The 11,198-nt window shown below is 38.1% G+C and overlaps 2 protein-coding genes across 4 annotated transcripts in view; both read left to right on the top strand.

The window, feature by feature from the left end:
* The first annotated feature begins 35 nt into the window (after window positions 1–35).
* On the top strand, window positions 36–5,949 carry rerglb (RERG/RAS-like b). 2 transcript variants are annotated; one of them, XM_051937558.1, is made up of 5 exons: window positions 36–2,828; window positions 3,543–3,599; window positions 4,120–4,193; window positions 4,586–4,734; window positions 5,202–5,949. In XM_051937558.1, exons 1-5 carry the CDS (start codon window positions 2,777–2,779, stop codon window positions 5,485–5,487), a joined length of 618 nt encoding a protein of 205 aa, XP_051793518.1. In that variant the 5' UTR covers window positions 36–2,776; the 3' UTR covers window positions 5,488–5,949. The 2 variants fall into 2 exon arrangements, with proteins under 2 accessions (XP_051793518.1, XP_022047942.1); XM_022192250.2 differs by having other exon boundaries at window positions 36–3,599.
* A 1,112-nt stretch (window positions 5,950–7,061) lies between these two features.
* Window positions 7,062–11,198, top strand: part of stk33 (serine/threonine kinase 33) — a 121,084-nt gene continuing 116,947 nt past the window's right edge. Inside the window, exon 1 of one of the 2 annotated variants that reach the window (XM_051944111.1) lies at window positions 7,062–7,338. The gene's annotated coding sequence lies outside the window, so the exon portion shown is untranslated. The remainder of the gene's footprint in view (window positions 7,339–11,198) is intronic. The other variant, XM_022192285.2, reaches the window with a different exon arrangement.

Below are 11,198 nucleotides of genomic sequence, written 5' to 3'. Positions count from 1 at the left end.
AGCTATTTATAAATAGACTTATTGTTGTGACTTTTTCAGCTTCTGTCCCACAAGCTATAGTGGCAAGCATATAAATACTTTAAAAATAAAATATTCATCATTTTTTATTTACTTTAGGGGGCAGAGAATCCCCAGTAGTTTAAATCTAATAAAATGCAGTGCAGTAAATACGTTTTTACACAGTAACGTAATTTCCCATTACTTCTTAAGTTCCTGACAGGTGTGGGGGTTGTGAATAAAAGATGATTTCTTTTTCTCTCCCTATAAAAATATCTTCTGAATTCCATCTTCTGCTTGAATTTGATTGTGTCTGCTCCTGTTGAACTCGGTGAGCATAATGATTGAAATGTCCCATGCTAGAATCCCCCTCTGAGGTGCTGCGATAATAAATCCACCGTGTTTGTGTTGGATTATATTGTGCTGGTTTGGCTCTCTGGGTGGTGAAGCAAAGAAGGCCATATTGGAAATTGTTATTGTAAGGAGCACAAACATGATTTGTGCAGATTTTGTGGAAAACTGTCCAACACAGCACAAGCTCTTTTTGCATCCAGTTAAGCACCCAAAAATATAACAGTGAATAGTAACAAAATTAACAAATCAGTGTTGCTTCAGGTTTTCATAATAAAAGTACAATATAGTTTGTTGAAAGGATCAATTTTAAGAGGATTGTGAGCACATGAACATTCAGTTTAATCTGTAAAGCAGCATGAATCTGCTGTGCTGTGCTTTAAAACCAATTAGTGGTATCTTTGTCAACATCCTAGCATCCATCAAATACACAAAAAACTTCAGTTCAGTTGAATATATACAGAGTTCACAATCAGAGTAAGGTTTGATGTTGCATTGTAAATGTAATCACAGTAAAGACAATGAAGTAAAATCATTGTAATCAGTCATATGAATCTGCATGTTTACATTCATGTAACGCTTCCTTCTTATGTTTTAATGCTCTTTCTTTACAGTCGGGTTTCATACTTCCAATAGAAACAAAGAAGCTAAAGGAGGGGATTTGACAGGCTTTTGTTGGCCAGAATTTGGCCTTTTAAAGGAGCCACTCCCATCAGACTAACCATGATTGTAACCCAAACCCTCCATCTATCAAACTGCCATGACCACGGGCCGCGGGGAGCAATCAGCCTGAGGGCCGCTGCCTCCTGGAAGACCTCATTCAGAAAAAAATATTACTTTAGGGAAGTTTAAAAAGCCAAGAAAGCCAACGGTGACTCCATTACTGCATGCACTCTTTAATCTCGAATTAATCTTAATCTGCTTAGTTTTGTCTGCTCTGAATTTCCTGATCTTGGAAACTGAAAGTACAAACACTGTTGTGGTTAAAGTTGTGGATTCAATCCAACATCAAGTTACAAAGTTAAAAGATGCTCTCAAAATGCATTTTCATGGCCACTTTAAACAAAACACATCTTATACCATGTAGTGATGATTCAGATTTTCTCAAAAGCATGAAACAAAGAGAGACGCAGCTCGCTGGACTCACAGACATGATGTCACCATTTTACTGACCCAGGGGACGCTGCTGGCTCCTGACTCGCACCACATTCAAGAAAAGGTGGGCCAAAGATATTTAAAATCTGAACAAAAAATGTTTATTTGCACATAAAACTATATTGTGACTGACTCAGATGTAAGGGGGAATAGTTCACAACGGCACAGAACTCCTTAAGACTGGGTTTTATGTATCAAGATATCTGTTTTAGATTTAGTCAGACAATAGGAGGAGGGCTGCACCTTAATGGATAAACTGATTCTGGCAAAAAGAGAATTTTTAAGACAAATCTCTGGTGATGTGTTGGAGTGTTCTTGTAGGTAAACTAAAATAACCAGACCCCTCGGTATAGATGCCGTCCAAGTTGCAGTTTGCAGTAAAAATACTTAGACTTTATTTCAGGATGGGGATTCAATGCTGTCTCTAATGACATTTAATTGATGATTTTCTTCTTGTTATCAATCTGTTTTTCATTTTTAACAAAGACCCACAGCAGTAATTTGTTATATGTGCACTTTTTTGGTCAGGGGGCATCTTACTGTGTTTTATTCCCGAACATGGTTTGTGACCTTTCAGTCAGCAGACTTGGAGTAAAACATTACGTGATAATAATGAGACACTTCTGTGACCTTTAGTGAACAACGGAAAGGGCAGAGAGAAAAGTATGGAGGGAAAAATGAGAGCTGGACAGTGAAATCAAACTTTGGAGTCTTTTTAGTGCTGCAGGGGGCAGAAAGGGGAAGCTGAATTGTGCGGCTCGCTGAGGTCAACTGGCGTGTTACATATAAAAACATCTGCTGGCATTTTATAGTCTGAGTTACATGTTTGCGGTATCAACGATGTCAAGGCTCCCTAATATCATGACCAACCTTCGCTGACTGTTTTCCTTCAAGGAGAACCACACTGTACCTTTTTAATTACAATATAATAACATATGGTAGGTATAATTGACATTTATAATATCTTCTGTTAATCTCAGAGGAAAATAATCTCTAGATGTTTTTCAAAAATGCACATTACTAAGAACAAAACAAGAAAGTCCACAAGCCTGTCTATCATTAGTATTGTGTCGGTTAACCCTTTTGCCACCCTGCTTCACTAACTTCTCCCGCTAGCTGAGAAGGAGGCAGAGACTCAGTTTCAGTTTTCATAGGGGAGACGTGTGGTGTTGAAGCAGCGTTTCCAAACACTTCCACCACGTCTGTGCAGTCCGTACAGCGTACAGGACAGAGGGAGAACACAAAGGAGTGTTTTAACAGCTCTCGTACCATCATGAGCGACATCAAGCTGGCTCTGCTGGGGAGCGAGGGAGCTGGGAAAACAGGTGAGACAACTGTTGACACTGTTTTTACTTTAAAGGGTGTCCCACTGCATTGCATTGCTTTGTTGGTCTTTCTTTTTGTCTGTAAGTTATGGATGGTGCACAGCATGAAGTGTATGTGTGTCTTTGTTTAATACCTGACCTACTGCCCATTAAAGAACAAACACGAGTAACAGGATATGAATATTTTAAATTGGGACAAATAATGTCAGATTTCAGCCATTATATAGAATTATTTAGCGCCCAATCAATAAACAGACGACAACAATAGTGACTTGTAAATAACCAATTTGGCTTCTAGTCAAGAAGTACATTTTAAACTGAGTGATTTTGGCGTGAATGCATCGATTAAAATTAACAAGTGGATTTCCAAGCTTTAGCTGAGAGTTAATCACATGACCTTTCACTGCATTTTGTGGAACTACTGCACTGTTTTTTGAGCAAGAATCTGCAACCATCAATGCAATCTTTTATCTTCTTAGATATTCAGTGTGATGAAAAACAGTTTTGTGAAAACTGGCAATATGTTTTATTCTGCTCTCCCACTGTACTCTGTACATATTCTGTATTATTATAAGCCTGTCAAAGTATGGATTATCTTTTCCATAGCAGTGTGCAGCATAAAGACACATACAATCCTGTGATGACATCTTTGAGCGATGACAAAATTGCAGAGAAATACTGACTCCCTTTTTCTTACCTTCATATTGTCTCCAGCTGTTCTGGTGCGATTCCTGACAAAACGCTTTATTGGAGAGTATGCTTCCAGCGCCAGTATGTAAACACACTCATTAAACCGGTAATGTTGTTATATCACAGAAAGATATATTGTATACGGCTCTCATGGGTTTTCTGCAGTGCTTTAGTCGGCTTCATACTAATTACATTATATCAATTTAATGTGACTCGACAAAACCTCCTTTTCTGCCTGTTTTATATGAGCCTGGCCATATTTTTACCATCATTCAGGATTTATCTTACTGGCTGTAATAGAATTACAGCTTTGCGAAGAGGGGTGGAACATTTCAGTCCTTTTTACTTCTGGCCTAAATTAATTAACTTGTTAGCCCCCTCTGAGCGATCATGCACCACAGTAAATATTATAATCATTGTTCCACAGTTGGGAAAAACTGGCACCATGCTGTGCTCATTGCCTCTAAGAAAGCTTTGTGCATTTTCATTTACTGCATTTCACTTTCCACTTGTATTAATATTCAGTAGTAAACATTTGATTTATTCTAGATTTTTTTAATGCAAACATGCATATTTTTACATGTTTTCTCTCTCTCTCCAGATTCTTTATACCATAAAAGGATGTCCATTGATGGCAGGCAGTTAAACCTGGAAATATTTGATCCATGCTCACAGGTAGGAAAAGTAGTTATTTTCTTCAGTACCATAAAAAATGTACAAGCTATTATCAATCAGTGTTTTAGTTTAACCTGATGCTGAGGGTGAGCAGACTTTAAAGATTAATATGTGACAGCAAAATATGTTTAGAATGAGCTCCAGAGTTTTATACAGCAGTATCGCTGCTTCATGCGGTGCTGTACCTAATTTATTGTCTCTTTCAATACCCTGATGAATTGTATGTTTTCCCATGTTTTTCCACTATTTTTTAAAACATTTTTTTTAAGCAGTAGATTAGAGACATAGAGTCCTATGAAGTGTGCAATGTTTAAAAATGTTCAGAATTTCTCTAGTCAGATGAGTTGATAGACAATATTTATCTCCACATCCATCCACTTTTGCTGTGTCAGAGTGGAGGCAGCACATGCATCCAGGAGGAGCCTGTGAACTGGGCAGATGGATTTGTGGTGGTCTACAACATCAGCGACCGAACGTCCTTCCTCCATGCCAAGAGCGTCCTGCAGCAGATCAAAGAGGCCCGAGAGGAAAGCAGTAAAGGGTGAGTGACCATAGTCAGTTGGTAATGAAGCTGAGCTGAGGGATTGACTTTTATGAGCCCCATTCCTGAGATGAATGAGTGTAGGCCTATCAGGGTGAAGATCAGTGTGGTATGCTGTGAGTTAGGGACCACATTCCAACATGCCGTTAGCGGAGAATCCCACAATGAAGTTCAGCTTTCCTTTGTGGTAACAGAGTAAATGTGAATGCTTGAATGATGACATTTAGTTTTTGACTGATCATAACAACATTGTGCTTTTTGTGAATATAAGCACAGCAGTTTCTTAGATTCCTGCTGTTCAGATGCTATGGGTACACCACAGAAAGAACCAAGCATTTCAAATTGTAGGTTAACTTTTATAAATTGATTTTGGTCAGTTTATAATTGGGCATCACAGCCACTGTGAATCTGGGCTACCTTATCTACCTTTAGCACCTGTTGTGAAACCCTGCTTAATTCCTCTACAGACTGGTGGATGTTCCAGTGTTCTTAGTGGGGAACAAGCAGGACCTGTGCAACGCCCGGCAGGTATGTGAGGAGGAGGGACGGTCCTTGGCTCAGGAGGAGTGCTGCCACTTCCAGGAGGTGTCTGCAGCAGAGGACTACTTGGAGATATCAAACCTCTTCACAAAGCTCATTCGTCATGTGATGGATAACCTGAAGCACTGTGCAGGCCGCAGACGATACAGTGGCTCCAAGTCCATGGCCAAACTCATTAATAATGTGTTTGGTAAAAGGCGGAAGTCTGTCTGATGGAGGAACTCAGTGGTTACTAATCAGAATGCATGTAACTAGAAATAATGCTTGTTTATCTGAGTACAGCTTACATTTTGTACTGATTATATATTTCAAAACAACAGTTTGACTGAAATTTAATGACACCTAGCATTTTGTAAAGAATAATCTGTTATTTGGTTGCATGCACCAGCAGCATGAATAGACAATGTCTTTTTGAAGGGAATGAATCCAGAATGGAGCTCTGAAAAATTATGTTGAGATTAAATGTGGGCAGTTCAGATGGTGTGAGGGCAATTTGCAATGCTGATAGTTTCACAACTGTGTTTTTGCAATGCAAACAGAAAGTAACATTTTTCAATTCTAACTGTGATTTGTAGAGTAAAATTTAGAACAAAAAAGTCATTCTATGCATGTAAATTTTTGTGTTACAGCTGTTTTGCATTGATGTTGAGGTTATAAAACTTTTTTTAAACAAAACTATACAGCTGCTTTTTTGTTTTTTGCTTTTTTTTCATAAATCTATTGAATTTAAGCCGTAAATTCACAACTAGCAAAGATAATTTTGCAATGCTTTCTGTTATTTTGGGCATCCCACAACTTTGTTAAAAAGTTGTACTAAAGGCACTTTTACAAACAAATACTATTGCTGCTTGCAGTTAATTGCTGATTTACAGTAAGTGACATGCTGCTATTTATCAGTGCAGAGAAAATGGAGAAGGTGCATCCAAAGAGAGTGAGAAGTACAAGTGAATCTTGTACAACTACTTGAAATATAGCTTGCCAGGGTACATATAAATCTCACGTCAAGATTAAAGTTCAAGCTGCCCAAATAAGAGCTAAGGTTGAAGATTTACAGAGAACCCCTTCCACTGTTTGCTTAAAGCAAGAGACCATTTTAACCTAAATGGAGGCACAACTTTTAAGTCAGACTGCTGCCCCACACTGTTGAAAAAAAGAAGAAGCAGAAGCCTAGGATTACAAAAAAAGTTACAACTAAATCCACAGAAACAAATGATAAAAAACATTTAAAAGAAACAATTGAAAACCAATCGACATCAAAGCAGCAACTGAAAAATTAAATGTGACTTATGTTCTGAGATTGGAGCAAATGTTTTTCACAAAGAACTTTAAGTAATGGGAATACTGTAGTAGTTCTGATAAGACAACAAATCATAGTTTTATTTGAAGTGTGGAAAAAGGGTGTTAAATCCAGCTGTACTAGTTAAAAGCTTACGATGTCAATTGACTGTACATGTACTAATGTCTGTTTGAGTAAACAGTATGTTGTGGTTAAAAAGAAACTGACAATGCAAGAGAAAGAAAACTGTTGATATTTGCTCCCATAACTTCTTTAATCATAAGCACTTTGAACTCACCACTTAATCTTTCCTTTGGTATGTCATTTAGATTTCCAAATGTTGTCTAAATTCCTATTTCCTTTAGATTTAATTGTCAGTTGGTGATCTCAGTTGATTAGTAATAGTCATCTTATTTCTAAGCAGAGAATGGTAGTGTAATTGTTAGAAAAATTAACTGTTAATGCAAACCAAGCAGCTTAAAGAAGCCCTTCACTTGGTCCACTAGATGGAGACTAAGGACCAAGTAAATTCCAGTGTACCACAAGGAAAAACTGCCTCCTCACTCAATAATAATATAGGAAATGATGTGCTTCTCTAGCAAGCTGGACATTCGGTGAAACTAAGGAATTGATCAAGCTGATCGGTGATCTCTTTTGCTTAAGTTCGACAAGCCTGTGGAGGAGCTCTCGCTCATTCATTGGAAATTTGTCCCTCTTCGCTTCCCCTCGACGCTGGATGAAAAAGTTTTTTGACCAACCTGCTGACAGAAAATGATCAGTTCCGAGAGGTAAGGCGCGTTTGCTGAGTTTTCCAACAGCAGCTGGCACTTTGGAGGCATGTTTCATTTGCATGTTTATCACTCTAGTCGTTGTTGTTTGCTGTCTTCTTCCGTCAGAGGAAACGTTTGTGCAACTTCACATTTGGTTGCCATGACAACGTGTGCCATTATGCATGCTACCTAAAAGTACAGTGGCTTTTCAAGTAGTTTTTTTGCGTTATTTAACGTTTTAATAAGACTAGTATAATTTCTTGTGACGGTACAAGATATTCAGCGACAGGTAACAGTAGGTGAATGATCTCTGTCCTGTTTTTTTCATGAGGTGTCAGGCATTTTATAGATGTTAATTCAGGGCTGCCAACTCTCACGCTTTTTCCGAGACACACGCAACTCAGTCCCTTCACACGCTCTCACGCCACACTCCAAATATCACACGGACAAATAAAAAAGTTCTACTTTGCTGTTATGGGAATATGTAACCTTTGGGGAAATCTAGTTCGCGTTTTTACTCCAGAGAACGCCAGGTTTGTGAAAATCCGGTCAGCATTTTCCGTCATTGTGCAGCTGTCGGGCTGGCTGTCTCTGAGTGACGCACCAAAGCCTGTGTGTAGCGCTCATGAGTAGATATACGACACGCCCCTCGAAGCGGCATGCCTACGGCGACACTTAGCTAGCGGGGGCGAAGTTTCAGTGTTTTCCATTGATGTGTACAATGCGAAAACTAAAACAAGAAGAATGCCGGCTCATTGTGCTGCTTATAATTGCACACTACGTCGGACGATCGAGACAAGGAAACTTGGAATAACTTTTCATAGGTAAGAATAGTTTTAGGCTCTTCTTTCATTATTAAATCTTGTTGAGAGCTTCCAGTCTATGAGAGCTAGCTAGTTAGCCACTAGCAAAACACTAACGCGAGCTAACAGCTGGACAACCAAATACCAGACGATTATTAGTCGCTGTAGTATAGTTGTACAAGCAGTACTAGTAATACTAAAAGTACAAGCAGCAGTAATAGTAATACCAAAAGTTCAAGCAGCAGTAGTAGGATAAATAGCTGTTAAGAGTCGTCGAAGTAGTATCAGCATTGGTAATAGTATTACAAGTTGTAGTAGCAGTGCCAGTATCAGCAGCAGTAGTCAGTGTACTACTACTACTACGAGTCGTAGTCGCATTACTATTAATACCACCAATACTACCAATAGCAGTTATAAAGCCTAACTCATATATATCCAGATCACCATCGATGTTCTTCCTCCAAACCGATTTTATGATTGAGATTACAGGCAGTTCTTTAGGATTACTCTCAAATAATTGAAATGTTACAAAACAAGGTTGTACTTACCAAATTAAATAACTTTGGTCTCCAGTATGTTGGCTAATTTAGTTCTTTGTCCTTAATTGATTAGCATGATTTATTTTTAAATATTATAGTTTAATATATAATAATAATAATAATAAAAGAGAGATATAAAAATAAATAATATTAATAATAATTGTGTTGTTTATTGTAAATGTCAAGAAACTCTATCCTGTTCTAGTCTAGCTCATTGTTATATGTATATAACAGCCTATATGTATATATGTATATATATATATATATATATATATATATATATATATAAATGATCAATAATAACTTAATATTAATAAGAAATAAATTGATTACATTTGCAATTAAATATTTTGATCTCAAAACATTTTCTATGTATCTAGGTATTTACATTTATACATGTAATGGCTGAACTTCAAAGATTCCCTGGCCTCTGGACCTAAAGAATAAGATAACTAAAATTGCAGGATACATTTGTAGGAAGCCTTTTTTTTTGGTGTTTTTTGTTTTATTTTTTAGGTCAAATATTCTCTATTAAAAGTACATGTTTTGACATTGACAATAAAGTAAACCACATGAAAATCGGTTGTGAAATGAGCAAATTAGGATTTATTTTCAATGTACATGCATTGCTTTGAATGGAAACTTTGCCCCCTCCAAGATGGCCGCCACGTAGGCACGTCACTGAGCCGGCTGCTACAGCGTGCTGACGTATCTACTCTTCTATACATTTCTGTGGTAGCGCTGCCCGGGCAGTGTAGGATCAAAACATAAACGATGCCGCTTTCCCATCGTTGAAATGTAGACAATGTGCTACAAGCCCAGTTTTATCAAAAGTACCTTTCTTTCAAGTTGCAGGAATAACATTGGTGTCAACAGGAGCCAGTTGAAGGCTGCAGTGATTTTGGTGACGCTACAGTGTATCAGAATGAAGTTACTGAATATTTGTGTCTTTCTTCGCTGTTGCAGCGGTTTTGCAATTTGCAGACAGTCCCCATGCACTCCATAGACACCAATGATAGACCATAAACCATAGATTATTATGTGGTTCAAAAAGCGCAAAATGATAGGATATTGCCTAAAATTATCATGTATATGTGGTTCAAAAAATGTCATAGTGCAGTATATTGTCTCTAAAAACGTCAAGAGTATATCCTTTGGTCCACAAAACGTTGTTCTGTCCCGGCTGTCTGACGTAGGTGAGGAGCAACACAAAGACAGTCCAAACGCTGGTTTCCAGAGGGTTAGACGAGTATTTACTTGAAAGAGCAAGTTTACAACAACACAGCATGTGATGGGGTTAAAAGCAAATGGGTGTTAGTAAAATAAAAATAAATAAATAGAACTAAAAGTGAACTTCACGTTGACATTGTTGGGCATTCCAACCAGGAACAAAGTAAAAGATCATCAGTATGAAAAAAAACTCTTCCTGTTCAAATCTTTAAACCCAAAAACACACCACAGTAGCACCCTAAACTAAAACTACCAATGGGTTCCCTGTTTTCCTTTCTGAACAGTTCAAAGGTCCCTCTCTATCTCCCCACACATCCACCAACCACTGGAACACATCTCCAAAGTTCTGCCAGGCCAGCTAAACTTCCCCTCAGAAGAAGTGCCACCAGATGAAGGAGCCTTTTGAGAGGCAGCTGGCATCATGATTGGACGGTACTTTGATCTGATCCAATCCAGCTTCAGCTCCAGAGACGGCAGGAGGGACGAGTCAGTTGAGGCTGGGTGGACGAAGAAATGCAGCTAAGTACATTCCAGAAAACAACAACAGGAGGACTGCAGTGGCCCAGGGCCAGAACAAACAAAGTAGCATAGTATGTCTCTTAGAAAACATCCTAGTATAGCCTTTGGTATGAAAAAATGCCATCAACTCAAGATTTTAAATACTTTCATTTACTACAAATGGATATCTCCTCCAAATGTCTCACTAATAATCATTATCAGCCTTAAAAACCCACAAAACACCCCCTTTATACCACTCTACCACACAGTACGGTTCCCCCTTCTATAAATCTGCTTGGAATCTTCCCCTTCCTGTTTGTCAAAATGGTCTTCTAGCTGGACAGGTTTTGTTGGAGCTCATGCAACAAACATTTTGTGTAACTGCACTTAAATATGGATGGATGACACTGAATTAGAGTCTGTTTTAATGAGACTGAGTTCAGATGTGTAGCTCTGTCATTAAATAGTCAATTATTTTTCAGAATTCACAGAGAAAAGTCTGAAATGTTTGCTAGGTTAGCGTCCCACATGTTCTTTGGCTCAGCTAAAGCTAACTCTCTCCAACTTCTGGATCTCTTGCATGTTGTTAAAATATCTTGCTAGAGGTGTTGAAGCTCAGAAAGTCTGACATTTTTGTTAAAAATAAGCTCATTCTCAAGTCTTATCTGAACTGTCCTCTTTTGTTTGAACTTTCCCTAAACTTAGGAGTTAATGACAGAGCAGCACATCCAGACTCAGTCTCATTTATGTAGAGATTAAACTTTAGTGTCATTCATTGATGTTAAAGTGCAGTTTTTCAAATGTTTGT

The sequence above is a fragment of the Acanthochromis polyacanthus genome, chromosome 2 (genome assembly GCF_021347895.1).
Source record: "Acanthochromis polyacanthus isolate Apoly-LR-REF ecotype Palm Island chromosome 2, KAUST_Apoly_ChrSc, whole genome shotgun sequence".
Taxonomy (NCBI): Eukaryota; Metazoa; Chordata; class Actinopteri; family Pomacentridae; genus Acanthochromis; species Acanthochromis polyacanthus.
Note: the sequence above shows the minus strand (reverse complement) of the source record. Positions and strands in the feature narration are given on the sequence as shown.

Excerpts from the sequence above, each read along its gene's own strand:
- rerglb (XM_022192250.2), top strand. The coding sequence starts at position 3,485 with ATGACAAAATTGCAGAGAAATACTGACTCCCTTTTTCTTACCTTCATA. Across the intron at positions 4,194-4,585 it reads TATTTGATCCATGCTCACAG|AGTGGAGGCAGCACATGCAT; the intron begins GTAGGAAAAGTA and ends TTGCTGTGTCAG. Across the intron at positions 4,735-5,201 it reads CGAGAGGAAAGCAGTAAAGG|ACTGGTGGATGTTCCAGTGT; the intron begins GTGAGTGACCAT and ends ATTCCTCTACAG.